Genomic DNA, 26,020 nt, shown 5'->3' with positions numbered 1-26,020 from the left:
GTCTCCTACTTTGGAATGTCCTCTTTCCCTTCAACTCCTGTCCTGGGTCCTAAGGGTCATTGTCTTGCTGGACTTGAATGCAGACCTCATATTATCTTTCACTTAATGACCTGAGGCGTAGCTTGTGTTTTTATTTATGGTTTAATAGTTAAGCAACCTGCTGTGTTCCCGGATGTTCTGACGGCTTTCTTGAGTGATTTGTAACTTACAGGGATCTCCCCAAATTCCCTAGGATTCCCTCTCTATCTGTGGTCCCTACAGGGACTTCTGCAACCACCTGTGTACCTATCCTGCTCCATCCCTATCGCTCTCACTTTCGCTGAGCTTTTCCATAAAACCCCATAGCTCCCATCAACCCTGTACCTGCCTATACTGGAAGCCAGGCTGGTGTTTCCTTCCCTCTTCTGACAAGGCCATTCTGAACGCTCATTCAGATGCAAATTGTGGAGTTCCCATGGTGGCTCAGTGGCTAACAAATCCGACTAGGAACCATGAGGTTTCGGGTTCGATCCCTGGCCTTGCTCAGTGGGTTAAGGATCCAGCCTTGCCGCGAGCTGTGGTGTGGGTTGCAGATGCGGCTTGGATCCCGCGTTGCTGTGGCTCTGGCATAGACCCGGCAGCTACAGCTCTGATTGGACCCCTAGCCTGGGAACCTCCACATGACGAGGGAGCGGCCCTAGAAATGGCAAAACAAACAAACAAACAAACAAACAAGCAGATGCAAATTGTAACAGAACCAAGCTGAAGGGTTAAATGCTCAGATTGAATCTCTAATGATCCGTGGTACCCAGGTACTGAGATCGTGAGGATGAAAGGTTGCTGGTTTTCAGCAAGCCTTTACACCAGGCCAGATATAGAGACATAACCCCCGAGAGGTCACACCTGTCAATTCCCAGTTAGTTTGTTACAGGCCAAGGTCAATGTCAGTCTTTGATCTGTTGTTAGGTGATGCAATGCAGTTGCCTATGTTGAATTCGCATCTGCAGCCCAGATTCCCTTCCCAAAGTCCACACGCGCCTGTGTACATGCCAACCCCACAGCTCCACCCTGATGCCCACATCACATCTCTTGGCTCCAAGCTGCCCCTGCTCTTTGCTTCCAAACCCGCTCCTCCCACAGCCCTCCCCGGCTCAACTGAAAGCAACCCCTTCATCCGCTTCCTCGGGCCAAAGCCTTGAATCATCCTTGACTCCTCTCTCTGTACCAGCCACATCTGCTCCGTCAGGACATCCTATTGGCTGTGTCTGCAGCCTTCATGCAGAATCTGACCGCAACCTGCATCCCTCCTGCGATGCTCCCTGCCTGGCCCCTAACTGGTCTCTCAACCGATTTCACCCCCCACGTCCCTTCATTCTGTTCTCCACTCAGCGCCTAAGTCAGATCAAGTCGTCCCCTGCTCTGACCTGGCTCTCCATTTCCCTCAGAGTAACGGCCTTACAGGGTCCTCCAAGGCCCTGTGTGATGTGGGCGTCCCCCAAACCTCCTCTCAGCCCATCCCCCGCCCCCATCGTCCACCCCAGCCCGAGGCACCCTGATGCTCCCGGAACACAGCACAGGCCTCCCGCTTTGTCCTGGGCCCTGGACCGCATCTCCTCTCCCTCCGTGAGCATCCCCCACCCCCACTCCTCATCTCTGTTGCTCATGCTCTAATTTCTTCTTTTTCTTTGTCATCTCCTGCCATCTGACCGCCTATACTATTTATTGTTTCTCTGGCTATTGCCTCTCTCTAGAAGGATGAGGGCATCTCGATCTGTCTGGTCACTGCTGTGTCCCCAGTGCTAAGAACAGAGCCTGGCAGAGTGGCACTCAATAAATATTTGCTGAGGAACTCCCTCAATCAACTATTCTTTAATTAAAAAATGTGTAAAGCTGGAGTTCCCGTCGTGGCACAGTGGTTAACGAATCCGACTAGGAACCATGAGGTTGCGGGTTTGATCCCTGGCCTTGCCCAGTGGGTTAAGGATCCAGCGTTGCTGTGGCTGTGGTGTAGGCCAGTGGCTACAGCTCCGATGAGACTCCTAGCCTGGGAACATCCATATGCCACGGGAGCGGCCCTAGAAAAGGCAAAAAGACCAAAAAAAAAAAAAAAAAAAAAAAGTGTAAAGCAATTGGGGCAAAATGTTAACAAATTGGTGAATCTGGGTGAAGGGTAAATGGGAGTGTCATTTGCACTCTCCCTGCAACTTGTCTTTAAATCTGAAGTCAAAATAAAAGGTTAAAAAAATTAGCCTTCTAACAAAGCACCTATAAGGAATAATACCTAACACAGTGGAGAAGGGTGGGTATTGGGGAACATTTTTGCTTTATTTTGTTTAGTCTTTGCAGGCGTAATGAGAAAATGACAAAGAAATCACTCCTCCATTGAAGAAAAAAAAATTGCACAGCCGTAGTTGATTCTGGAAGTTCTCATGAGTGGCAAATTCATTTTTATAAAGTGCTATGTAAGACGTACCCAATTAAGAGTGAATGAACAGGAGTTGCCCTCGTGGCTCGGCAGAAACGAATCAGACTAGTATCCATGAGGATTCAGATCTGATCTCTGGCCTCACTCATTGCTGTGAGCTGTGGTGTAGGTCGCAGATGCAGCTTGGATCTGGCGTGGGCTGTGGCTGTGGCGTAGGCCGACAGTGGTGGCTCCGATTCGACCCCTAGCCTGGGAACCTCCGTATGTTATGGGTGTGGCCCTAAAAAGCCAAAAAAAAAAAAAAAAGATAATTGATTTACCATGTTGTGCCAATTTCTGCTGTTAGCAAAGAGCCTACATACACATCCTTTCTCTCATACTGTCTTCCATCATGTTCCATCCCAAGAGATTGGATATAGTTCCCTGTGCTGTTCAGCCAGGAGCTTTATATTTGCTGTGTGTTTGTTTGTTTGTCTTTTTGCCTTTTCTAGGGCCACTTCCTGCAGCATATAGAGGTTCCCAGGCTCGGGGTCCAATCGGAGCCACAGCTGTCGGCCTCCGCCAGAGCCACAGCCACGCGGGATCCGAGCCGCGTCTGCAACCTACACCACGGCTCACGGCAACGCCGGATCCTTAACCCACTGAGCGAGGCCAGGGATCGAACCCGCAACCTCATGGTTCCTAGTCGGATTCGTTAGCCACTGCGCCACGACGGGAACTCCCTGTGTGTGTATTTTTAAATCATTTGCCATTAAACTGTAGACATCATCCCCCTTTACCCAGAACCCTGCCAAATCTGTAAGAACAAGGGTATTCCTGTCACATTACTGCAGTGCACTTTTTTGGAATTCCGGATATTTAGCATCCAAGCCACAGACTCTACTCAGATTTCTCCACTTGCTACAATAATCTTCTTTGCAGCCATGTTTGCCCACCCAGGACTCAGTCCCGGGGTCGCCGTGGCATTCAGCTGCTCCATCCAGCCTGTCTCCTTTAATCTCGAGCAGAGCTCCAGGCCATTTTTATCGTTCCTGACCTTGACATTTGGGAGAGTCCGGGCCAATGGTTTTATAGAATGTTGCTCTCTTTGAATCTAATTGATGTGGAAGCTGCACTCCAAGAATGCAATCTAAAGAGGCACCCCCACCCTCCCCACCCGCTTTCTGCCCCAGGACCTGGAAGCCGCCGAGAGAGACCCCTATCAGCAACTCGAAAACCCGTGCAGGAGGCTGAGGACCGAGAGGAAGACGCCTCGGCCGTGCTCAGAGCCATCCAGGTGGAGAACGAGGCCCTGCAGAGGGTGATCCTCAGCAGAAAGGCCGAGCCCCCTGCCAGCCCGCCGCAGGTGCGTCCCCCGGCAGAGGGTACGGATGGAGGAGGCTTGGGCTATTCAGGGACCAGGCGGTGTCTGTCTGAGCAGGGCTTGCAAAGAGCCCGGGGCGAGGAAAGAGGGATGTGGCGGCATCCCTGACCTCAGGCCAGTCACTGCTTGATGCACAGCTGCACACTGCCCTGTCAAAATCCCCATTCCCGGAGTGCCCGTCGTGGCGCAGTGGTTAACAAATCCGACTAGGAACCATGAGGTTGCAGGTTCGATCCCAGGCCTCGCTCAGGGGGTAAAGGATCTGGCGTTGCTGTGAGCTGTGGTATAGGTTGCAGACACGGCATTGCTCTGGCTGTGGTGTAGGCCAGCGGCTACAGCTCTGATTAGACCCCCTAGCCCAGGAACCTCCATATGCCACGGGAAGTGGCCTTAGAAAAGGCAAAAAGACAAAAAAAAAAAAAAAAAAAAAAAAAAGAATTAAAAGAAAAAAAAAGGCCCCATTCCCTCCACGCCTTTCCCATCTTCTCTTTCCTAAGTCTAAACTGGATGCTCATATGCCTCCACTCTTTGCTAGTCTTCCTGCAAACCCTAAATCCCTTAGACTAGGGTTGCAGACTGGTGGGTCAGAGAAAGAATGGAGCAAACAGCCAGCTCTGGCTTCTCTGGAAAGATCTGCTTCCCCAGAGCATGAGCCCTTCCAGGCTCCGCAGTCCCCACCACTCCCTAATGTCTCACCCTGGTCCGCTTCACCTGCTCAGGAAACCCCCTCTGGTCATACAAGTGTGTGAGGTGGGGCCCACAGCCTTCGGCTTTGAGCAGCAGGGAGGAGACTGGACAGAGGGTAGAGGGGGCGCCTGGAGGCCGTGGACATCCCTCTGTGTCCCCATCCTTGGTCAGAAGCCTGTTGCCCAACTCACCTGCTGAAATGCTCTACCTTAATGTGTCCTACTTGATGCTCATAGTTGCCCTGAAACGGCCAGGGCAGGTTTCGTTTTCCCGGTGCTTGGCCCTTGGCCCCTGACATTTGTGTCTCTGATCTCAAGAGGGTCTGTACCTCCGTCAGTGAAGAGTGTGCCATGGGTGGCTGTATTCTGACCTCAGATCACGTGATTCCATCATTCCAGGACACAGAGGGACCACCAGCAAAGTCATGGACCAGTCTGCTGAAGGAGGAGACCCCTGAGGTCAGTGAAGGCCCGAGAGGAACAACAGAGCCCCATGCCCCCCTCACCCACCAGCACCCACCAGCACCCAATAGTCTCCAGAGGGCCTTCCCCTCACGGTCCCAGTAGGTCCTTAGTGTGCTGCAGAATGTGGCACCCTGGCATTCTGCCCATCTCCCAGATGGGGAGGCCTGGGCTGGAGCTGGTCTCCCAAGTCCCCCAGGGTCCCCAAGGTCCGCCAGGCGTGCTGACTCCAGTTCCTTGTTACATTTCTATTTCCTGCCAGAATAACACAAAAATGGATCTTAGTATCCTAAATTGATACATTTCTGGGGAGCTCCCGTCGTGGCACAGCAGAAACGAATCCAACTAGGAACCATGAGGTTGCGGGTTCCATCCCTTGCCTCGCTCAGTGGGTGAAGGATCCAGTGTTGCTGTGAGCTGTGGTGTAGGTCGCAGACGTGGTTCAGATCTGGCATTGCTGTGGCTGTGGTGTAGGCTGGCGGCTACAGCTCCGATTTGACCCCTAGCCTGGGAACCTCCATATGCCATGGGTACGGCCCTAAAAGGACAAAAGACAAACAAACAAACAAAATCCATTTCTGTCTATATCCACCGAGATCAATTAGGCCTATCTTGGCAACGATGGCCCTCAGAAATATGAGCGTGAATTAATAAAATGCCCGGGAATGTCTTTGTTACATTGTGCGCAAGTCTATGCCATGTCCTCAAAATACAGACGTGGCCAAGGCAGACCAGATTAGCCCCTTGACCTCAGGGAGCTGGCAGGCAGCATTCTGGCAAATTCATACATACACGAGGTGACTTCAGAGAGAAACGATAATAAAAGGCACTAAGTGAGAGAGTGACAGAGTCTGGGATGGTGGCTACCTCCCACGGGGTGGTTGGAGGAAGCCCCTTGCAGGCTGAGCCCTGTCTCTTAAGAAGGAGCCAGCCAGTAGCAGGGATCAGCATTCCAGGTGGAAGGGCAGGGGGAAAGCTTCGAAGTGGGAATGAGCCTGGCCTGATCCAGGAGAAGAGGGTGGGGAGGACAGGGGCGAATTGGAAAGGCCACTCATGAAATAGAGTTCTGGGCAGGGAAGCCCCCCCCACCCCCCAAGAGCCATGTAGGGGTTTTCTATTTTTTAATTTGTTGGTCTTTTTGTCTTTTTAGGGCCACACCCACGGCACATGGAGGTTCCCAGGCTAGGGGTCTATTCCGAGCTACAGCTGCTGGCCTACACCACAGCCACAGCCACGTAGGATCCGAGCCATGTCTGCGACCTACACCATAGCTCACGACAATGCCGGATCCTTAACCCACTGAGCAAGACCAGGGATTGAACCTGCAACCTCATGGTTCCTAGTTGGATTCGTTTCCGCGCCGCCATGATGGGACCCCCACCCCCCACCCCACCCCGTAGTGGATTTTTTTTTTTTGTAGCTATCCCACTTTTTCTGTTAATTCCCGATCAATCCTACTTTTTCTAGTATTTCCCGATCATCTTAAACTGTCGCCAGCCAATATTTCTGACAGGTTGGCCATGAGGTCCACCCTGTGGTCTGGGTTTTCTGGGTGACCTGAACCCTGACTCCCAGAGCTTCCAGCGACTGCACTTATTTGCAGATGGAGAGCAGAGCACCTTTCTCATTTTAATGAGAGATGAAAAAGAAGGGGGAAAGGCGAGGTGGTTTAAAAATCAAAGGGTCCAATGTTCCTGGGAATCTCCACGGAGCCCCATTGCTTCATAGCAAACAGCACAAGAGGTTCATTGGAGGTGGGGAGAGGTTTTGATGAGAGAAGGTTTTCAGTAGCTCATTGAAGCAGATCGTTTGCCGGGACCTCCCAGATCGTAAGAAATTGAGAGTCCCGTCTTTTTACAAAGATCGTGGGAGGGGATTCAAGATCGAGTCAGCCTCCGGCAGCACCTGTCACACTTCTCCCTGTTCCCCCACAATGGGGCTGATGGCCTGAGCCCTATGTCCCTTTGCCTATGGCTCTGCTGTGGCTGGAGCCAAGCGTGTCACCTCGGACATCTCTTTAACAAGCTGTGCCATCCTCCCTCAGCCTCCTCCCATCACCGTGGCGACCAGCACACAGGAACCGGCCAGGGCAGCAGAGGGAGCCAGAGCTGTCAGCGAAGCCATGGACAGAATCGGCCTTTTGGGGAGCAGGTATTTATCAAGGCGGCCGCAGAACAAAAACAACCTGTAGCCTCCGTGTAGCCACGAGGATCTTATTAACACAGTTTTCTTTGCATTTCCTACATTATTCTGGACCATTTAAACCTGCTCCCTTAGACTGCACCCCAGCCCCCCTTACCCTCCCTCCATTCCTAAAGCCTAAGACGCATGGCTGGCTGTGCAGTGCCCATGCCTGGCCAAGGGTGAAATCCAGCCTGCATAGCGGTCACTCAGCTGAGGCCCTGGCCTGAGAGCTGTGTCAACCCCCAAGAGGGATGGGGGCTTTTCCTCTGCGCAAAGGAGAACAAACGTTCATGGCCAAGCTGTGCCTGCTTCCGGTCCGTGTCCACTCCAGAGGGAGTTTGCTTTTTATAATTTGTAGAAAAACTCTGAATAGGCTAAAGGTAGGGCTAGCCATTCTCCAGGCGTCTGCAGACCCCACATTGGAACCATGCTGTGTCCCACTGAGGCCATAAAGAAGACCTTGAAGCGTCCTCAGAGTTCCCGTGGTGGCTCAGTGGGTTAAGAACCTGGCGTGTACCCATGAGGAAGCAGGTTCCATCCCTGTCCTCTCTCAGTGGGTTAAGGATCCGGCAATGCCGCAAGCTGCCACATAGGTCTCAGATGCAGTTCGGATCCAGTGTTGCTGTGGCTGTGACATAGGCCAGCAGCTGCAGCTCCGATTCAGCCCCTAGCCTGGGAACTTCCATATGTGGGGAAAAAAAAAAAAAGAAAGAAAGAAAGAACGTGAGGTTTCCTCTGCAAGTAAAAGAGCTGGGCCATGAGAATATTTTATTTTATTTTGTCTGTTTTTTTTTTTTTTTTTTTTTTTTTGTCTTTTTACGACCACACTCACAGCATATGGAGGTTCCCAGGCTAGGGGTCCAATCGGAGCTACAGCTGCCGGCCTACACCACAGACACAGCAACTCCAGATCCAAGCTGTGTCTGCGACCTACACCACAGCTCATGGCAATGCTGGATCCTTAACCCACTGAGTGAGGCCAGGGATCAAACCCGCAACCTCATGGTTCCTAGTCGGGTTCATTTCTGCTGTGCCACAACGGGAACTCCCATGAGGGTGTTTTATATCGCATAGTTTCCTTTACAAGCAGCACACATAGCACCAAATGCTTCTTTCTTCATCATCAAGATCCTTTATGCTTCAGGATATTGGGGTTCTCAGCCTTAAACTGCTCAAGTGGGATGTGTTTGCAGACAACCCTCTGCTGGCTTTGGAATGCACTTGACCTCAGAAACTAGAGGTGCAAAGCCGGTCTCTAGTCCAGGAGTCGGGGGAGATCTTCAGGGCCAGATAGCGAATATTTCAGGCTTTTAACTTTTGGTTTGTTTGAACAACCCTTTAACAACATAAAAACCATTCTTAGCTTGCAGGCTGCATAGAAACAAGCCGCAGGCTGCATGTACCCTGCAGGCTGTACTGGGGTGTCTCTAGACCCTGCTGTAGATGCTTAATAGTTAGCAGTCAGCTTTTTTGGGGGGAGGGCAGGGGGGGCGGCACAGGTGCAGCACATGGAGGTTCTCAGGCTGGGGGTCGAATCAGAGCTACGGCTGCCAGCAACATGGTCCTGCAGCAGGACCACAGCCACACCAGATCTGAGCTGTGTCTGCGATCCACACCACAGCTCACAGCAACGCTGGATCCTTAACCCCCTGAGCAAGGCCAGGGATCAAACCCGCATCCTCATGGATACCAGCCACAAGGGGAACTCCCCAGCAGTCAGCTTAAAGGAGGTCAGCTGGCCAGCTGGCCCCAAGCCATTTCTCTTGCTTGGCCCTTCTTTCATCGCTAATTGTCCAGATATTTATAAAGGGAGAAAGACCAGCCTCTGTGGTGCCCTTGAACTGTCTGCAGGGTATATGTTCTTCTCGAATTGTCACTTCTCTCTGAAATAGAAAAGTAGCAGTGGTACCCTTGCTGGGAATGTTCTCTGTTGTGTGGCGTTTGTGACTACCCGTTCGCTAAAACAAAATCAATTTCAGACAACAGCAGAAGCTTCTGCAAGTCCTCCAGGCCACCGAAAGTGACTCTGCCCAACGCCACCAGGTTGTTGCACGAGCTGAGGCGCAAGTGCTGGACCCAGAGGTGAGAACCTTGACTTCTGGGGATTTCCCAAGGCATTCATGTCCCCCGTGAAGGCGGAGGGAGGAAGGGCCCGATCCTGTCCCCTGAGCGCATCTTTCTGCCCGAGCCTCCATCCGCCCGCCTCTCCAGCACACAGACACAGACATAATGGAGCGTGAAGTTTCAGCAGACAGAAGCCCGTTCACACAAGAGGAAATATAAATAGCCTGTAAGCCCATAGAAACATAGCCAACATCACTGGAAATCAAGGAATACAGGAGTTCCCTGGTGGCTTGGCGAGTTAAGGATCCTGCATTGCCCCTGCTGTGGCTCCGGTTGCTGCTATGGCCCGGGTTTGAGCTCTGGCCCTAGAACTTCTGCATACCATGGGCAGGGCCAAAAATAAAGAAAGAAATACAAGTTAGAGCAACTTTAATATCCCCTCTGATATCTGAATTAACAATTTTTTTTTTTTTTTGTCTTTTTGGCATATGGAGGTTCCCAGGCTAGGAGTCCCATCGGAGCTACAGCTGCCGGCCTATGCCACGGCCACAGCAAAGACAGATCCAAAGTGCGGGTGCAGCCCACTCCACAGCTCACGGTAACCCTGGATCCTTAACCCAATGAGCAAGGGCAGGGATCAAACCCACATCCTCATGGATACTAGTTGGGTTTGTTACTGCTTGAGCCACAATGCGAGCCCCCTACCCAAGCCTTTCTTACAACTCTTTAGTAGAGGGGTCACCCATGTGTGATTGGCCGGGGGGACTTCAACAGGAAGCCCTCCCAAAGCCACACATAAATCTCATACGACAGCAGAAAGAGCCCTGCTCCAGCCCAGACTGGAGCTCTGGCTTTGAGTCTGGCCTCATCATTTAGAGGTCGTGTGACCTTAGATAAGCCTCTTAAGCCTCTGGTCCTGGGAGTGTGTGGCTGTTGAACTGGGTAAATAATCCACAGCCCAGGGGCTGGAATAAGAAAGGGCTGTGAGAGTAGCAGCTCAGGGCCTGGTACAAGGCAAGGACGAACCAGAAAATATCAGTTGAAAGTTTGCCATCTAGAAAAACCTAGGGAGAGCAAAGCTTTGTTCTCATAGTTGCTTTTCTTGCTTCTATGAAGATCCTAAGTATGTTAATTCTTTTTTTTTTTTTTTTTTTTTTTTTTTTGCCATTTCTTGGGCTGCTCACGCGGCATATGGAGGTTCCCAGGCTAGGGGCCTAATCGGAGCTGTAGTCACCAGCCTACGCCAGAGCCACAGCAACGGGGGATCTGAGCCACGTGCGACCTACACCACAGCTCACGGCAAAGCCGGATCCTTAACCCACTGAGCAAGGCCAGGGATCGAACCTGGAACCTCATGGTTCCTAGTCAGATTCATTAACCACTGTGCCACGACAGGAGCTCCTTAAGTGTGTTAATTCTCAGCCACATTAAAAAGAGCCTGGATGTATCACATCTCCCTCTATTATAGGAGTCAAAAAAACCAGGGCAAACTGACTTACACAACCAAGAGAAGAAAAATGATAGATTTCTTTGTAGTGAATGCCCCTGTCAGGATCAGGTGTGGCTTGATCCAGCAGCTCACAGTATCTCCACCATCTCAGCTATATCCTTGAGCCCCATCCCTACCTCAGTGCCCCATCCTGGCTCTGCAGTCTGCCTGCGATCCCTCAATAGCTACAGTGATTCCCCCCTCTCACTCTCAGACCCCACAGTTAGGAGAGAAGAGCAGTTTCTCTACACACGGATCTGAGATTGGGTCATGTGCCCGTCACTGAGTCACTCCCTCTAGGTGGCCCAGGTGACAGGACACACTGCTTGATTGGAGCAGTTCAGCTCCTCCTGGGAGTAGGAAAGCATCCATCCCCCTTGTACCTCACGGCTGGGAAAAGAGAGGGGGTGACTTCGCCAAGGGACAAGCAGATGATCTTCATTAGAGGGGGGGCATTGAGTGCCAGGGACCAGAAGCTTCCCAGCCAGGGTTTGCTTCAGCCCCTCCACCCCCACCCCAGGGATCCTAAATCAAGCAGAAGTAGCCATCGAGTTGCAGTGCTGACAAGTTGTGACACTTCCTTAGTTAATAGACCCTTCATTTAGAAACCCTGCTGTAGGAATTTGCACATTTTCGATTGCACTGGGCATGAGATCCAGCAGCCCCTCCGCGAGGCAGCTCGCAGCCCATCTGGCCTCCTCCCGACCGCCAACAGCCACGGCGAACAGCACGGCATCTTCACGCCTCCCACGCCGCTCACCTGGCAGCGGGATGCGCCTCCCAAGCGCAAGCTCATTAACCTCCAATTACTGCCCCCCCACCCCCCACCTCGAGCTGGACCAGTTGAGTTTTAGCACCATCCTGCAAGCCCAGGACTCAGGCCCAGGGCAGCAGAGGGCTTGGCCTGTGCCAAACACCACCCCGCAGGAGAGAAGGGGGAGGAAGCCCTGGGGTCTATTCGTAAAACCCCGCCCTGCTTTCCTGCTGGGAGCTGACCCCCCTCCCTCCGAGTCCCCATCCCGTATCGCGAGTGGCAATCAAGCCTCATCTAAACACACGCTGAGAGCACTAGCACGTTTCACTGGCTATTAATTAAAAAAATAAGTAGGGAACAGTTGCTGTGCATTTGCTCAGCTTCCTGCTCACAGAAGCATCACAGATTATAGTGCTAATTAAGAGAGGGCAGTGCAGCCGAGGAAAGCACCATTTTATGAGTGGCTGATCCGTGGTGACCAGCCCTGCAGTCAGGGCTGAAGGGACCTCAGGAAGCCATTCCACCATGTGGCCATTGATCGATGGCTTTTGGGCCCTCTCTGACCAGACAGCCTACCTGCCAAGAAGGCAGGTATTAAAATCAGTGAAGGAGACAGTGTTCCCTGGTGGCTCGGGGTTAAGTTTCCTGCATTGTCCCTGCTGTGGCTCAGGGTGCCTCTGTGGCCAGATTCAATCCTTGGCCCCGGAACTTCCTCATGTCAAGAGCAAAGCCTAAAATATAAAGGAAATGTTGTTTTCAGTATTTTTTTTAATTTCCCCAATACATTTTTTTTTTCCCTGTACAGCATGGTGACCCAGTTACACATACAGGTATACATCCTTTTTTTCTCCCATTATCAGGCTCCATCATAAGTGACTAGATAGGTTCCCAGTGCTACACAGCAGGATCTCATTGCTAATCCATTTCAAAGGCAATAGTCTGCATCTATTCACCCCAAAATCCCAATCCATCCCACTCTCCCAACCCAAATGTCCATCAACAGATGACTGGATTAGGAAAATGTGGTATATATACAGAATGGAATACTACTCAGCCATAAAAAAGAACAAAATCATGCCATTTGCAGCAACATGGATGGAACTTACTTCTCATACTGAATGAAGTAAGTCAGAAAGAGGAAGACAAATACCATATGATATCAAAAACAAATTTTAATTTAAAAACAAAAAATAAAAATACAGAGTTCCCACTGTGGCACAATGGGTTAAGACTCCAACTATAGCAGCTCTGGTCACTGTGGAGGTGCGGGTTCAATCCCCGATCTGACAAAGTGGGTTAAAGGATCCTGCAGTTGCCACAGCTACAGCTGGGATTCAGTCCCTGGCCCGAGAACTTCCATATGCCGTGGGTGTGGCCATACTTTTTTTTTTAATTTTAAAAGCAAAATCAATGGAGGAGAGAAATGGCCAGAAGTGGCCTCTTACAGAGCGCACCCAGGCCAGGACTGCTGGGCAGGGACTGAGATCTGGGTGTGGATCTCATTTAATCTCCGGGACAGCATCCTCCAGGAGACAGTGTCACCTCCTGCTCCCCAACCTGGCTGAGGGGCGTCAGGTGACTTGCCCAGGGTCCTGTGTTATCTACCTGATTAGTTGCGCCATCTGCCAGGCAGCCACAATCACGTGTCACAGGCTGGGTGGCTTAAACAACAGAAGCTTATTTTCTCACAGTTCTGGAAGCTCATCCAAGGTGTTGGCAGGTAGAGTTTCTCCTGAGGCCTCTCCTTGGCTTGCAGGTGGCTACCCTCTCATGTTTTCTCCCTGGTTCTCTCTAGGCATCCACGTGTCCTTTCTTTTCTTTTCTTCCTTCCTTCCTTCCTTCCTTCCTTCCTTCCTTCCTTCCTTCCTTCCTTCCTTCCTTTCTTTCTTTCTTTCTTTCTTTCTTTCTCTCTCTCTCTCTCTCTCTCTCTCTCTCTTTCTTTTAAGCTTTTTAGGCCCACAGATACAGCATATGGAAGTTCCCATGCCAGGGGTCCAAATCGGAGCTGCAGCTGCTGGCCCATGCCAGAGCCACACCAGATCCCTAACCCATGGAGGGAGGCCAGGGATCGAACTCGCAACCTCAAGGTTCCTAGTCGGACTGTTTCCTCTGTGCCACGACGGGAACTCTGACAAGCAGCAGCTTGATGTGGGATTTCAGTTCCCAGACCAGCTCTCAGTTCCCGGGCTGTGCAGCAAGAGCGCCAGATTTAAGCACAAGACCACCAGGGAACTTCCAGAATCTGATGCCTTTTAAACATCTTTTGTTATTTGCAGATTCTTACAGAAAATACTAAGTGTCGGGGTTCACAGTAACTCTGTTTTAAGTGCCTTAAAAATATAAGCTCATTTAATCTCCACGATAGCCATTTGTAGTGGGTGCTGTCTTTTTTTTTTTTTTTTTCTTTTTAGGGCTACACCCATGGCATATGGAGGTTCCCAGGCTAGGGGTCAAATCAGAGCTGTATCTGCTGGCCTACACCACAGCCATAGCAACACAGGATCTGAGCCACATCTGCAACCCACACCACAGCTCATGGCAATGTCGGATCCTTAACTGATCGAGGCCAGAGATCGAACCTGCATCCTCGTGGATACTAGTCAGATTCATTTCCACTGAGCCACGATGGGAACTCCTTTTTGCTTTTTAGGGCCACACCTTCAGCATAGGGAGGTTCCCAGGCTAGGGATTGAATCAGAGCTGCAGCTGCAGGCCTCCTCCACAGCCACAGCAACCTGGGATCCTTAATCCACTGACCAAGGCCAGGAATTAAACCCACATCCTCAACAGACACGACATCGGGTTCTTAACCGGCCGAGCCACCATGGGAACTCTGCATGGGTGCTATTCCTATCCTCAGTGTACAGAGTGAATACCAAGGCACTGAGAGGTTAAATACCCCGCTGGAGAGAGGATGCTACCTGTTTCCATCTTTGGCATTCCCTTCTCCTCCTTAAGGACACATCGGGCCCGAAAGCAGAAGAGATCAAAGATGTTGTCTGCGTGACCGTGGAAATCCTCTCCAACTGGGGCAACTCGTCATGCGTGGGTCTCACTGAAGTTGAGTTCTTTGACCTGAGCAACACAAAGCTTTACGTGTCACCTCACGACGTGGACATCCGCAGCGCCAACACGCCCGGGGACCCAGGCCACCTGGTCAATAGGAACTTAGCTGTAAGTGGAGCAGCCTTGAATGAAGCTTGGCTACATGTTTTTTTCAGGGTTTTTTTGTTTGTTTGTTTTGTTTTTTCTCATTTAAAAAAAAAAGTTTTATTGGGAGTTCCCATCGTGGCTCAGTGGGCACGAATTTGACTAAGCTCCATGAGGACGTAGGTTCAATCCTTGGCCTCGCTCCGTGGGTTAAAGGATCTGGGTGAGCTGCCGTGTAGGTCACGGACGAGGCTTGGATCTGGCGTTGCTGTGGCTGTGGTGTAGGCTGGCAGCTACAGCTCCGATTCGACGCCTAGCCTGGAAAGTTCCATATGCCACCCTAAAAAGCAAAAAAAAAAAAAAAAAAAAAAGTTTTGTTGACATATAGTTGATTTACAAGGTGGTGATAATTTTTGCTGCACAGCAAAGTGACTCAGTCATCCATATACACACATCCATTCTCTTTCAGATTACTTCCCATATAGATGATCACAGAATATTGGGTAGCATTCTTTGTGCTCTACGGCAGGTTCCCGTTGGCCCATCATTGCCTATACCTCAGTGTGCATGTGCCAGTCCCAAACCCCCAGTCCATCCATCCCACCCCCCTGCACCTGTCCCCTTTGGCAACTGTAAGTTTTTCAAAGTCTGTGCTTCTGTTTCCACTCTGCAAATAAGTTCAATTGTATTCTTTTTTTAAGGTTCCACATGTGAGTGATATCATGTGATGTTTGTCTTTCACTTAGTATGATAGTTTCTAGGTCCATCCATGTTGCTGCAAATGACGGATTATTTCATTCTTTTTTATGGCTGAGTACTATTCCATTGCATAGAAGTACCACATCTTCGTAATTCATTCATCTGTCGATGGACATTTAGGTTGCTTCCATGTCTTGGCTATTATAAATAGTGCTGCACTGAATATTGGGGTGCATGTATCTTTTCAAATTATAGTTTTCTCCAGATAGGTGCCCACGAGTGGGATTGCTGGATCGTATGGTAATTCTATTTTTAGTTTTTGAGAAACCTTGTACTGATTTCCATAGTGGTTCTATCAATTTACATTCCCACCAACAGTGTAAGAGGGTTCCCTTTTCTCTGCACCCTCTCCAGCATTTATTGTTTATAGACTTTTTGATGATTTGACCTTGTGGGTTTTTTGTTTGTTTGTTTTGTTTTGTTTTTTAATTTTAGGGCCACACCCTCAGCATATGGAGGTTCCCAGGCTAGGGGTTGAATCGGAGCTGTAGCCACCAGCCTACACCACAGCTATAGCAATGTCAGATCTGAGCCACGTCTGCGACCTACACCACAGCTCACAGCAATGCCAGATCCTTAATCCACTGAGCAAGGCCAGGAATCAAACCCGAAACCTCATGGTTCCTTGTCTGATTCGTTTCCATTGAGCCACAATGGGAACTCCTTGGACTCATGTTTGAGTTTTTTTTGTTTGTTTGTTTTTTGTCTTTTGTCTTTTTAGGGCTGCACTTGCAACATATGAAGTTTCCCAGGCTAGGGGTTAAATCAGAGCTGTTTCTGCCGGCCTACACCACAGCCACAGCAAGGCCAGATCCAAACCACATCTTCGACCTACACCACAGCTCACAGCAACGCTGGATCCTTAACCCACTGATCGAGGCCAGGGATTGAACCTGAAACCTCATGGTTCCTAGTTGGATTTGTTTCCGCTGAGCCACAACGTGAACTCCTTGGCCTCGTGTTTTGATGCATTTTTTTCTGCCCACCATAAGTCTTCGGAAAGAGTGCAGATGCAGGGAGGGCCAGGATGATGTAATGGTCCACGGCCATTCATTTGGCCAGAGGAGGGAGGAGCCTGAGGGAACAGTGCGGGTGGGGATCTCTAGACTGTACCCCTGCCCTGAGCCCTTTTCCAAATCTCTGCTCGGTGGGGGATTCTTGGGGGGGGGGGAAGACACAAAGAGGAGCCAGTTCACCCCCTTAATCCACCTTGCAGGTTACCATGCTCACCACCCAACATGGGACCTTGGGGGTCACTGAGGGCAATACCCTCGTTCTGTAGATGAAGCAACTAAGGCTTGGACAAGGGCATTGACTTGGTCAAGGTCACACTGCTGGAAAGGGGTGCTAGGGCCAAGGGCAAACCCTGCAGCCTGGCCCAGGGCCCAGGTACCTCCTCCAGGCCCTGCTTCCCTGGAGCATGGCGTGTGTCCCCAACAAACGTGGACCATCGCTTTCTTTTAAATAGCTAACCATTAAAAAAGGGAAAAGCACTGGCATTTTCTCTGCTTTCCCGCTTGCAAGTCAGACACAGGAGACTATGATCTAAGCTGCCACAGTCAGTGATCTCTGGGAGGGGCCTGGGAAACAGGGCACAGAGCTGGCCTCTGGGCCACAGAGCTGGCCTCTGGGCCACAGAGCTGGCTGGACAAGGGACAAAGGCATTGGGAAGACTTTCCCTTGGGTGCTTTTGGGGATCTTTTACATTTCCTACCGTGTCCATGTATTTTCTATTCCAGAGAACAAAGTCGGAATTTTTCTTTAAGTATTGAAAATGAAAATAGTTGCCACCTGTTCAGTTCTTGCCTTGTGCCAGGCCTGGTGCTAAGTGCGTGATGTGTATACTCTTATTTAAACCTGACATGGCACAGGCTCCAGAAGCAGAAAGGCCTGGGTTCAAAGCTTAACTCCTGACGGCTTCATGACCATGGACAGCGCACCTAACAGCGCCTTTGGTTTTCTCATCTATAAAATGGGATTCACAGTAGGGCTTACCTCAACACGCTGTTGTAAGGATCACACGTAAACACAGATCTTGCACCATGGAGTTCCCACTGTGGCTCAGCAGGTTAAGGACCCGATGTAGTCTCCATGAGGATGTGGGTTCGATCCCTGGCCTCGCTCAGTGGGTTAAAGATCTGGCATTGTTGCAAGCCATGGTGTAGGTCCCAGATGTGGCTTGGATCCAGTGTTGCTGTGGCTGTAGTGTAGGCCAGCTGCTGCAGCTCTGATTTGACCCCTAGCCTGGGAACTTCCAGACACCACCAGTGTGGCTCTAAAAAAAAAAAAAAAGAGCTAACACCATGCCTCACTCTTTTAAAGGTCTCCAAACATCAGCTATTATTGTTTTCACTGGTATTCGTCATTGTCGTAATACCACTATGAAGTTATTCCCATTTAAACAAAAAGAAGCCGGGGAGTTCTTGTCGTGCGCACAGTGGAAACAAATCCCGAATCCGACTAGGAAACATGAGGTTGTGGGTTCGATCCCTGGCCTCGCTCAGTGGGTTAAGGATCCGGCGTTGCTATGAGCTGTGGTGTAGGTCGCAGATGCAGCTCAGATCTGGTGTGGCTGTGGCATCGGCCGGCAGCTATAGCTCTGATTAGACCCCTAGCCTGGGAACATCCATATGCCGTACATGTGGCCCTGAAAAAAAAGACAAAAAAAGAAAAAGAAACGGGAGTTCCCTGGTGGCAGAGCTGGTTAAGGATGCAGTGCTGTCATTGCTGTGGCTTGGGTCACTGCTGTGGAGCAGGTTCAGTCCCTGGCCCTAGAACTTCAGCATGCCATGGACATGGTCAAAAATAAATAATTAAATAATAATAAGACGAAGCAAGAAAGGGGGGGGTGTCTTCAGAATCCCTGATTCTAGGGATCCAGGTTCTGGTCTTGTCCGTGGGCCACTTGCCTGTCTTCTCTGAGAGCCATTTTTTTTCTGCCCCCGTAGAATGGGAGTAGAGGGCCTGGCTCATCTGTAGGATTCTTATCTCGCCAGCAAAACAAACTGAGTCTGGCTTGCTTCAGTAAGTTTTAGAAAAGAAATTTGTTGCAAGTCTTTTGAGTAGCTGCGTATTCGCTGTCACCCAGGGCAGCAGAGGCCAGGTCCCGCCCCGTGGGCACGTTGGGGTTCTGGGTAGCATCTCAGGATGCACGAGGAACACCGTGGACTTGGTCTCCTCTTTGGGGGGTGGGGGTGCTGTGTCTGTCTGTCGATTGCTCAGTTAGTTTTTTTGTCATTGTGTCCCTCTGTTAGAGATAGCCAGTCCCGGGACAGGAAGACTGATGGACCAACTTGGCTAGGAGGGCCAGGCACTTCGATGTCAGTTCCACCAAGATGGCCCAGAGGGGCAGGGAGAGAATTCGCCCAGAATTCACAGTTGTTGCTGAAAGAAAGGCAGGAGAGAGTCTACATAGCCAGGATCCCGTCCACAGGGTTGGGCTGGGTGGTGTCTGAGCCTGCTTGAAGGTCAGCCGCTTTGTGACCTTGAAAGAAACAGGTCCTGTAGGTCACGGCCACTTGGATGCTCTGGCCTTGCATTCCCTGTTCTGCTTCCTGCCTCGGTCTGTAGGCTCCCCCGCATGCTGCTGGGGCTTGGCCTGGCCCTCACCAGCCCTCTCCCGTCCCCGCTTGTGCACAAAGCAATGGCATTTTGGAAGCCTGCTGTACAGAACAGAGCATACCCAGGCGATAAAAAGCATCATTGGATTTGTTGGGGACCAACTCTGATGATTCCTCTCCTCTCTGCTCTGTTCAGTGGGGGCCGATAAGCTTTGCTGTGTGATAGCAGTGGAGGACCTTGGCCCAGGGTTTTGGTGGGTCTCCTTTAAAACTTTTGGGCCCTGGAGTTCCCGCTGCGGCTCAGCAAGTTAAGGACCTGACGTTGTCTCTGTGAGGATTCAGGCTTAATCTCTGGCCTCGCTCAGCGGGTTAAGGATCTGCTGTTGCTACAAGCTGCGGTATAGGCTTGGATTTGATGTTGCTGTGGCTGTGGCATAGGTGGCAGCTGTCGCTCCGATTTGACCCTGGCCTGGGAACTTCCATATGCTGTAGGTGCGGCCCTAAAAAAAAAAAAAAAAATTGGGAGCCCCGAAGTTGGGACATGAGGCACCTGTCTCACCATGGGCTGCGGGATCTCTGGGTCCAGCTGTGGGTGGACTGGATTCCCCTTGCCGCCTTGGCCTGGAGTCTCCCTGATGGCTGTCCTCTGTGCCAGGCTGAGCCACCAGAACACACTCCCTCTCAGAATCATCCAATGGTTTTTGTTTTTGTTTTTGTTTGTTTGTTTTTTTTGGTCTTTTTAGGGCTGCACCTGCAGCATATGGAAGTTCCCAGGCTAGGGGTTGAATCAGCGCAGTAGCCACTGGCCTATGCCACAGCCACAGCAATGCCAGATCCAAGCCGCATCTTCGACTTATACCACAGCTCACGGCAGCGCTGGATCCTTAACCCGCTGAGCAAGGCCAGGGATCAAACTTGCGTCCTCATGGATGCTAGTCAGATTCATTGGCCCTGAGCCATGACGGGAACTCTGAGCCATCTAATTTCACTGGGGTTTATTAAAGACCCACAGTGTGCCAGCCAGGACCTCAGACATCCCTGACTGAATCCTCACTTGAATCTCCGGATTACTCTCCGCATTTGATAAAGGAGAAAACCAAGTCTCAGAGCGGATGAGTGACTTGGCCCAGGCCACACTGCTGTGGTGTGGAGTTGTTCTGAAAGCTGAACAGAAGGTATTTGAAACAGAGCCTGGGTTCGAAAGAGCAGTTGCTTCAGTGGAGGCGAATTGGCAGCGGGCAGGCGGGGGACTGGGTGAGTAGCTCAGGTTTGGTGCAAACCCTCCTCCCTGCCCTGCTCACCCCATCTCTCTCATCAGCCTCCTCCAGGCCCGTGACTTCCAGATGGCTCCAGATTTATACACCCACCTCTGCCCGCTTCTCCTTCTTTTTTGTTTTTTTTTTGGGGGGGGGGGTTGTTTTTGGTCTTTTTAGGGCTGCACCTGCAGCATATGGAGGTTCCCAGGCTAGGGGTTGAATCAGAGCTGTAGCTGCTGGCCTATACCACAGCCACAGCAACGTGGGATCTTTAACCCAGGGAGTGGAGCGGGGCCAGGGATCGAACCTGCATCCTCACGGATGCTAGTCAGATGTGTTTCCGCTGATCCACGACGGGCGTGCCCAACCCTGCCTGCTTCTTTGAGGTCCTGACTGGAATGTCAGCTTCCGCTTGGCATCTCAGACTTGAAACCTGCAACCCGAGTGTGGATCCCCCACCCAGGCGCACAGCTCTTCCTCCTGCAGTGATCCTTTGCTCCGTAAACCGCAGCCCCACCTGCTCAGCTGCCAAGCCCACCCCTTACGAGTCTTCCTTGATTCCCCCCACCCCATTCCCAGCACACCAGCAAGTCCTATTGATTCCTCCTCCAACATGGAGCCTAGATCCATGTCCATTGGTTCCTCCCATTTCCATGGGTTCCTCCCAGGTCCGATCAGCTGGTTCCTCTCCCTGGAACCATTAAACAGCCTCCTGTCTCATTCCTTTCCTCTTGCCCCATCCACCCCGTTTCCCACTTTTCCAAAGGGATCAGCTTGCAGCCCTCCGCTGCTTAAAGCCCCTGCCATGACTTTCTGGGGAGAATCAGATGCCTCTCCATGGCCTGAGAGGCTGCCTGGGAACAGGCCTGCAGCCCCCTCTCTGCCTGCTTCACACGTGGGCTCCAGCAGCCACAGGGCTCCCTTCTGCTCCTCTGACCTGCCAAGCTCATTCGCACCTCTGGGATTGGCCATTGCTGCCCCCTCTGCCCAGAACATCCCTTTTCCAGATGTTCATGTGGCTACTTCCTTTCTCCTCAGTCAGATTTCAGCCCAGATAGCACTTTCTTAGCCAGACCCTCCCTGACTTTCCAGTCTGGAGGCGTCCTGTTCCCTCCCCCGCCAGCCTCTATGACATCAGCCTTTTTCATTTTCCTCAAAGCATCTTTCACTCCTAAGAAATTATAGGGAGTTCCTGTCGTGGCACAGCAGAAACAAATCCGACTAAGAACCATGAGGTTGAGGGTTCGATCCCTGGCCTCCCTCAGTGGGTTGAGGATCTGGCGTTGCCATGAGCCGTGGTGTAGGTTGCAGACTCAGGTTGGATCTGGCGTTTCTGTGGCTCTGGTGTAGGCCGACAGCTGTAGCTCCGATTTGACCCCTAGCCTGGGAACCTCCACATGCTGTGAGTGCGGCCCTAAAAAGACAAAAGACATACACACAAAAACATCTCCCATCACCGTGTAAGTTCTTGCCTGTCCTATTCACACTATATACCCAGCACATAAAAGTATACAATACATTTTTGAACATCTTTGGGAAATATTTATAGACCAATAGGTAACTGTAAGGAAAACAATGTACAGGGAAGAAAGGAATGCTAGAGAAAAATCGACAAAGCCAAAAGTTGTTTTTTGAAAGAATCAACAAAATGAACAAACCTTCAGCTAGACCAAGCAAGAAAAAAAAAAAAAAAAAAAAAAAGGAAACTATTCAAATTACTAAAATCAGGAATGAAAAAGGAGGCACTACTACCAAACTTACAGAAATAGAAAGGATTACAAGGAATATCATGAAACAAAAAAAATTTTTTTTTGGTCTTCTTAGGGTCGCACCTGCGGCATATGGAGGTTCCCCGGCTAGGGATCAAATGGGAGCTGTAGCCACTGGCCTACACCACAGCCACAGCCACACCAGATCCGAGCCACGTCTGTGGTAAAAGGAGATAAAGCCATAAAAAGGAGCGAAGTACTGACACATGGTACGACATGGACAAACCTGAAAGCACTATGCCGAATGATGGAAGTCAGACCCGAAAGACCACATATTTATGACCATCTAGGTAGGAAGCGCTCAGAAAAAATGTCCAGAATAGGTGAATCCATAGAGACAGAACATGGACAAGTGGTTGCCAGGGGCTGGGGGAAGGTGGGAATAGGGAGTGAGCCCGAAAGGGTATACAGGTTTTCTTTGGGGCTGATGAAGAATCGTCTGGAAAAAGTGGAGATGGTTGCGCAGCCTTGGGAATACACTAAAAAGCCACTGACTTGCACACTTGAGTGGCGATTTGATTTGATTTGATTTGATTTTTGTCTTTTGTCTTTTTAGGGTCACACCCGCCACATATGGAGGTTCGCAAGCTAGGGGTCAATTCTGAGCATTGCTGTGGCGGTGGTGCAGGCCGGCACCTGCAGCTCTGATTCAACCCCTAGCCTGGGAACCTCCATATGCCGTGGGTGTGGCCCTAAAAAGCCAAACAACCCCCCCCCCCCCGAGAAAGGCCTGTGACCATCCCTTCTGAAATGGTCCTTTCTGTGGCCATTAATAATTCTCTCATATTTTCTTCATCGGATTTATCCCCGTGCTTGATTTTTTCTTTTTTTTTTTCTTTTCTTGGCAATGTTACTTCTTTGCCTTCCCTACCAGCGCAGAGCCAGGACCTGGTAAGCCAGGCTCCCTGCCCACACCAGCATCCAGCGAAGCATCTGCCCCACAGGAGGCGCTCAGTATTTGTTGAGCGAGCGAGTGATAGATGGCCTTAACGCCTCCCCCAGTCCAGGCTTCCCACAGTGGTCCAGGCTGACTTGCGCTGCCCTTCCCACAGTGGTCCAGGCTGACTGCACTGCCCATGGCCAGCACCAGTTTTTTTTGGGTTTTTTTTGTTTTTTTTTTTTTTTGACTGTGGCATGTAGCAGCTTGATGTGGGATCTGTTTCCAGACCAGGGGTCGAACCCTGGCCACAGCGGTTCAAGCACCTTATCCTAACCACTAGACCCATCAGGGGACTCCCCTGGAGGATTTTTTTTTATGGCCTCTGGGGCCCACTTTGCCTCCCCTGCAGCAGACCCAAACTGGCCCCCAGGAGCAGCCCTGAACCCACGGTGATGGGAACTGGGGTATGACTACCCCAGCCCCCTCATCCTGCAAGTGGAATCACTTGGAGGTGTCCCGCACTGGCTCCCAGGTTGCCTGAGGGCACGGAGTGGAGCTCGCAGGCGCTCTAGCTTGGTAACACGCTCTTTGTAGAAGGCCTTTCCCCCTTCTCGCTTCTCCATACTGCATGCCCCGAAGGGTGTGTCTCTAGCTGCCTAAATCAACACCTTATACTCAAATCCTTGCCTCAGGGTCTGCTTCTGGGGGAATCCAAATGAAGAATGAATGAAGGAATGAAGGAATGAAAAGCCCAGGCTTAAATCCTCACTCCACCTCTTGGGCAAACCACACCTTTGCTGGACTTTTCTTCCTTCAGTGACATGGGTGACACAGTTCTCACCCCGCAGGGCTTAGAGAGAATCCAGAGGGATCATGGTGGCAGTGCCAGGTGCTCTGATTCTTGTCCTGCCCTCTTTATCGCCACCTTCAATGGGCAGGTGCAGCAGACGCGCGGCCAGAGGGCCTGGCACCTGGAGGTTTGCCCAGTGCACCTCGGATCAGCCCTCGGCAGCTTCCTGTCCGCCTTCCTCCCGGGGGCTCTGTCTGTGGAAAGGAAACAGTAGGAGGCTTGGTTGCTAGGAAAGCCCAGCATCACCTGCAGGTTAACGTTTTGTCATTGACGACCACGTTTCCCAGTGAGCTCCCCCGTTATCCCCCCTCCCCCGCAGACAGAAATGTGCTGTGGCATCAGTTACACTCCCCTCGCCCGCGTCTAAGGGTCTGCCTTCAGTCTCTGCCTTTGTCAAGCAGCCACAGCGACCCATTTTAGGTCCCAACTCGGAGAAGGAAGGAGACTCCCCCGCTGGGTTCGGCAACGTGCTCCCTTGACCCCTCGCAGCTGCCCTGAGCACTAAAAGTTCTTGCCGAGCTCGAGAAACCTGCCAAAATAAGTCCGAACCCCTTGAACTCATCTCTCCCCCTTAACAAAGCAGCCTCCTCCCTCCTGAAAGGCACCATTGTCACTGGGACAAGCCACCTCTGTCCTCCCCGCAGCTGGAGCCTGTGCCTCGTGTCCCCTGGGGGCCGGCGGAACCCCAGAGGCAGCCCAGTGTCCTCCTTCCCCGTGCCGTCAAGTAGCAGGCACGGTCCTGGGGATGGGAGCCCATGGAGCCATTCTCAGATACCAGGCAATGCTCCTTTTACATTAAGAGGGGAATTGCAGCCAGTGTCAGAGATGCAGGTTGCTTATTGGCGGATGGATGGGACTTATGACCCTTCAGCTCCTAAGCAGAGACCCTAAACTCAAATGCCTACAGCCGCCAGGCAGCGGCATAACCAGGGAGGTGTTGTGAGTGGAAAACAGTAGGGAGCGGTGGAGACTGGGGCATCAAGAGCACCCGCCCTGATCACCAAAGCAGCGCACTCAGCTCCGGCAAGCAGCCGTCAGCGACCCTATGTTACCCTGTCTTCTAAATCTACAGACAAGCCAGACATCTAGCTCCGAGGGGGAGGGGACGTCTTCTGTCTTTAAGCGTTGGCAACGAATTTGCCTTAAAAAAAAAAAAAAATAACACTTCATGAGCTAAACAAAACAGCTCTGCCTGCCAGATCAGTTTAAGTCTCTTCTCCAAAGTTTTCGTGAGAGTACCGCTGTTAGGAGGTACATTTCACTTGTCTATACATTGCTTTATTCAACTATTTTTTCAAAACATTGATTCAAAAGATGTATCATGGGCCAGGGATTCTGGAAGGCTCAGGGTGCTGGAATGACTCAGAAGAGTTCCCAGCTGAGCGTGGTTGTGTGTGTGTGTGTGTGTGTCTGTATTGACTGGGGGCGGGGGGGAACACGGACATGAAAACAAGTCATTGTGGGCCACTGAATAAGTGAGAACCTCAGGCAAGGACTTGATAACTGCAAGGGGCCATGGGTACCGGAGGAAGCAGTGGTTGTGTCAAGGGACAAGGTGACAGGGAGGACCTCAGCACATTTGAGCTGCACTTCCCAGGGTGAGAAGGGCAGGAGAACAGTGCGTGCAGGGGTCCAACCCGGGCCAAGGCACAGAGGCTGAGCCAGCATGCAGATGCTTGGGAGTAGCTGAGTTTTGTCCAGACAGACAGCAGACAAAACAGACAGGAGAGGAGGTGACCGGAGCTGAGAAGAGGCCCCCCCCCCCCACCACCGCCCCCAATCTTGCTTTCTCCATCTGCATCCAAAGCACTCGTGATATGAAATTTTGTTGGTGCAAATGCAAACGACAGCGCAGCTTCCCTGCTCTTCTGCCTCTTTGGCCTTGAGAGTGGCCTTGGCAGCCTCGCTGGCAGGCGGAAATGCACACAGGGGTCCCGGGGCTTGGAAACCCTGAAAGGGAACAGAATAAATCCCAAGGCTCGGTGCCATGGCCCTGTCCCAGCAAACACCCGAGCCAGTTTCTTTCTTTGCTATTTTTAAATTTTTCAAATTCTACAGGGTTTTACAAAAGAAAATCAAAGACTCTGTTTGCCAGGTTAATCAAATGGCTCAAGTCGTGGCTCTTTTCCCATCCTTCCCCCCCACCCCACAGTCTCTCGCCCCACAAAGCCGATTAAGATGATGAAAATAAAGCCCGCTGCATTTTAAGTTCCGTCTGGATGGCAGAGCAGAGGGGTTCGTGTGACAGCTTTGTGCTGGGGATGAGGGTCAGTAGCCCTGACCCCAAAGTACGGTCCCGATGGGGTGAGTCCTGAAACCCCACCCTGGAAGAGGTAGAGACGGCGGCTGGCTCCCTGCTCTCACCCTCCCCTGGTTGCCATAGTCACCGC

The 26,020-nt window shown here is 51.2% G+C and overlaps 1 protein-coding gene across 27 annotated transcripts in view; it reads left to right on the top strand.

Annotated features, from left to right (window-relative positions):
• Positions 1-26,020, top strand: part of KATNIP (katanin interacting protein) — a 217,989-nt gene that overhangs the window by 122,763 nt on the left and 69,206 nt on the right. For 7 of the 27 annotated variants that reach the window (XM_085017002.1, XM_085016994.1, XM_021086440.2 and 4 more), the window contains 5 exons: positions 3,577-3,749; positions 4,853-4,912; positions 6,960-7,066; positions 9,079-9,181; positions 14,365-14,580. In XM_085017002.1, coding sequence (XP_084873128.1) covers positions 3,577-3,749; positions 4,853-4,912; positions 6,960-7,066; positions 9,079-9,181; positions 14,365-14,580 — 659 coding nt within the window. Of the gene's footprint in view, positions 1-3,576; positions 3,750-4,771; positions 4,913-6,959; positions 7,067-9,078; positions 9,182-14,364; positions 14,581-26,020 lie in introns of all 27 variants that reach the window. The other 20 variants (XM_085016997.1, XM_085016988.1, XM_085016992.1 and 17 more) reach the window with 5 other exon arrangements.

The sequence above is a fragment of the Sus scrofa genome, chromosome 3 (genome assembly GCF_054392235.1).
Source record: "Sus scrofa isolate SSC_HxYL_T2T_F1_AM1 chromosome 3, Sscrofa_HxYL_maternal_Yorkshire_Landrace_v2.0, whole genome shotgun sequence".
Lineage (NCBI taxonomy): Eukaryota > Metazoa > Chordata > Mammalia > Artiodactyla > Suidae > Sus > Sus scrofa.
This window is presented reverse-complemented; position numbering and strand designations above follow the sequence as displayed.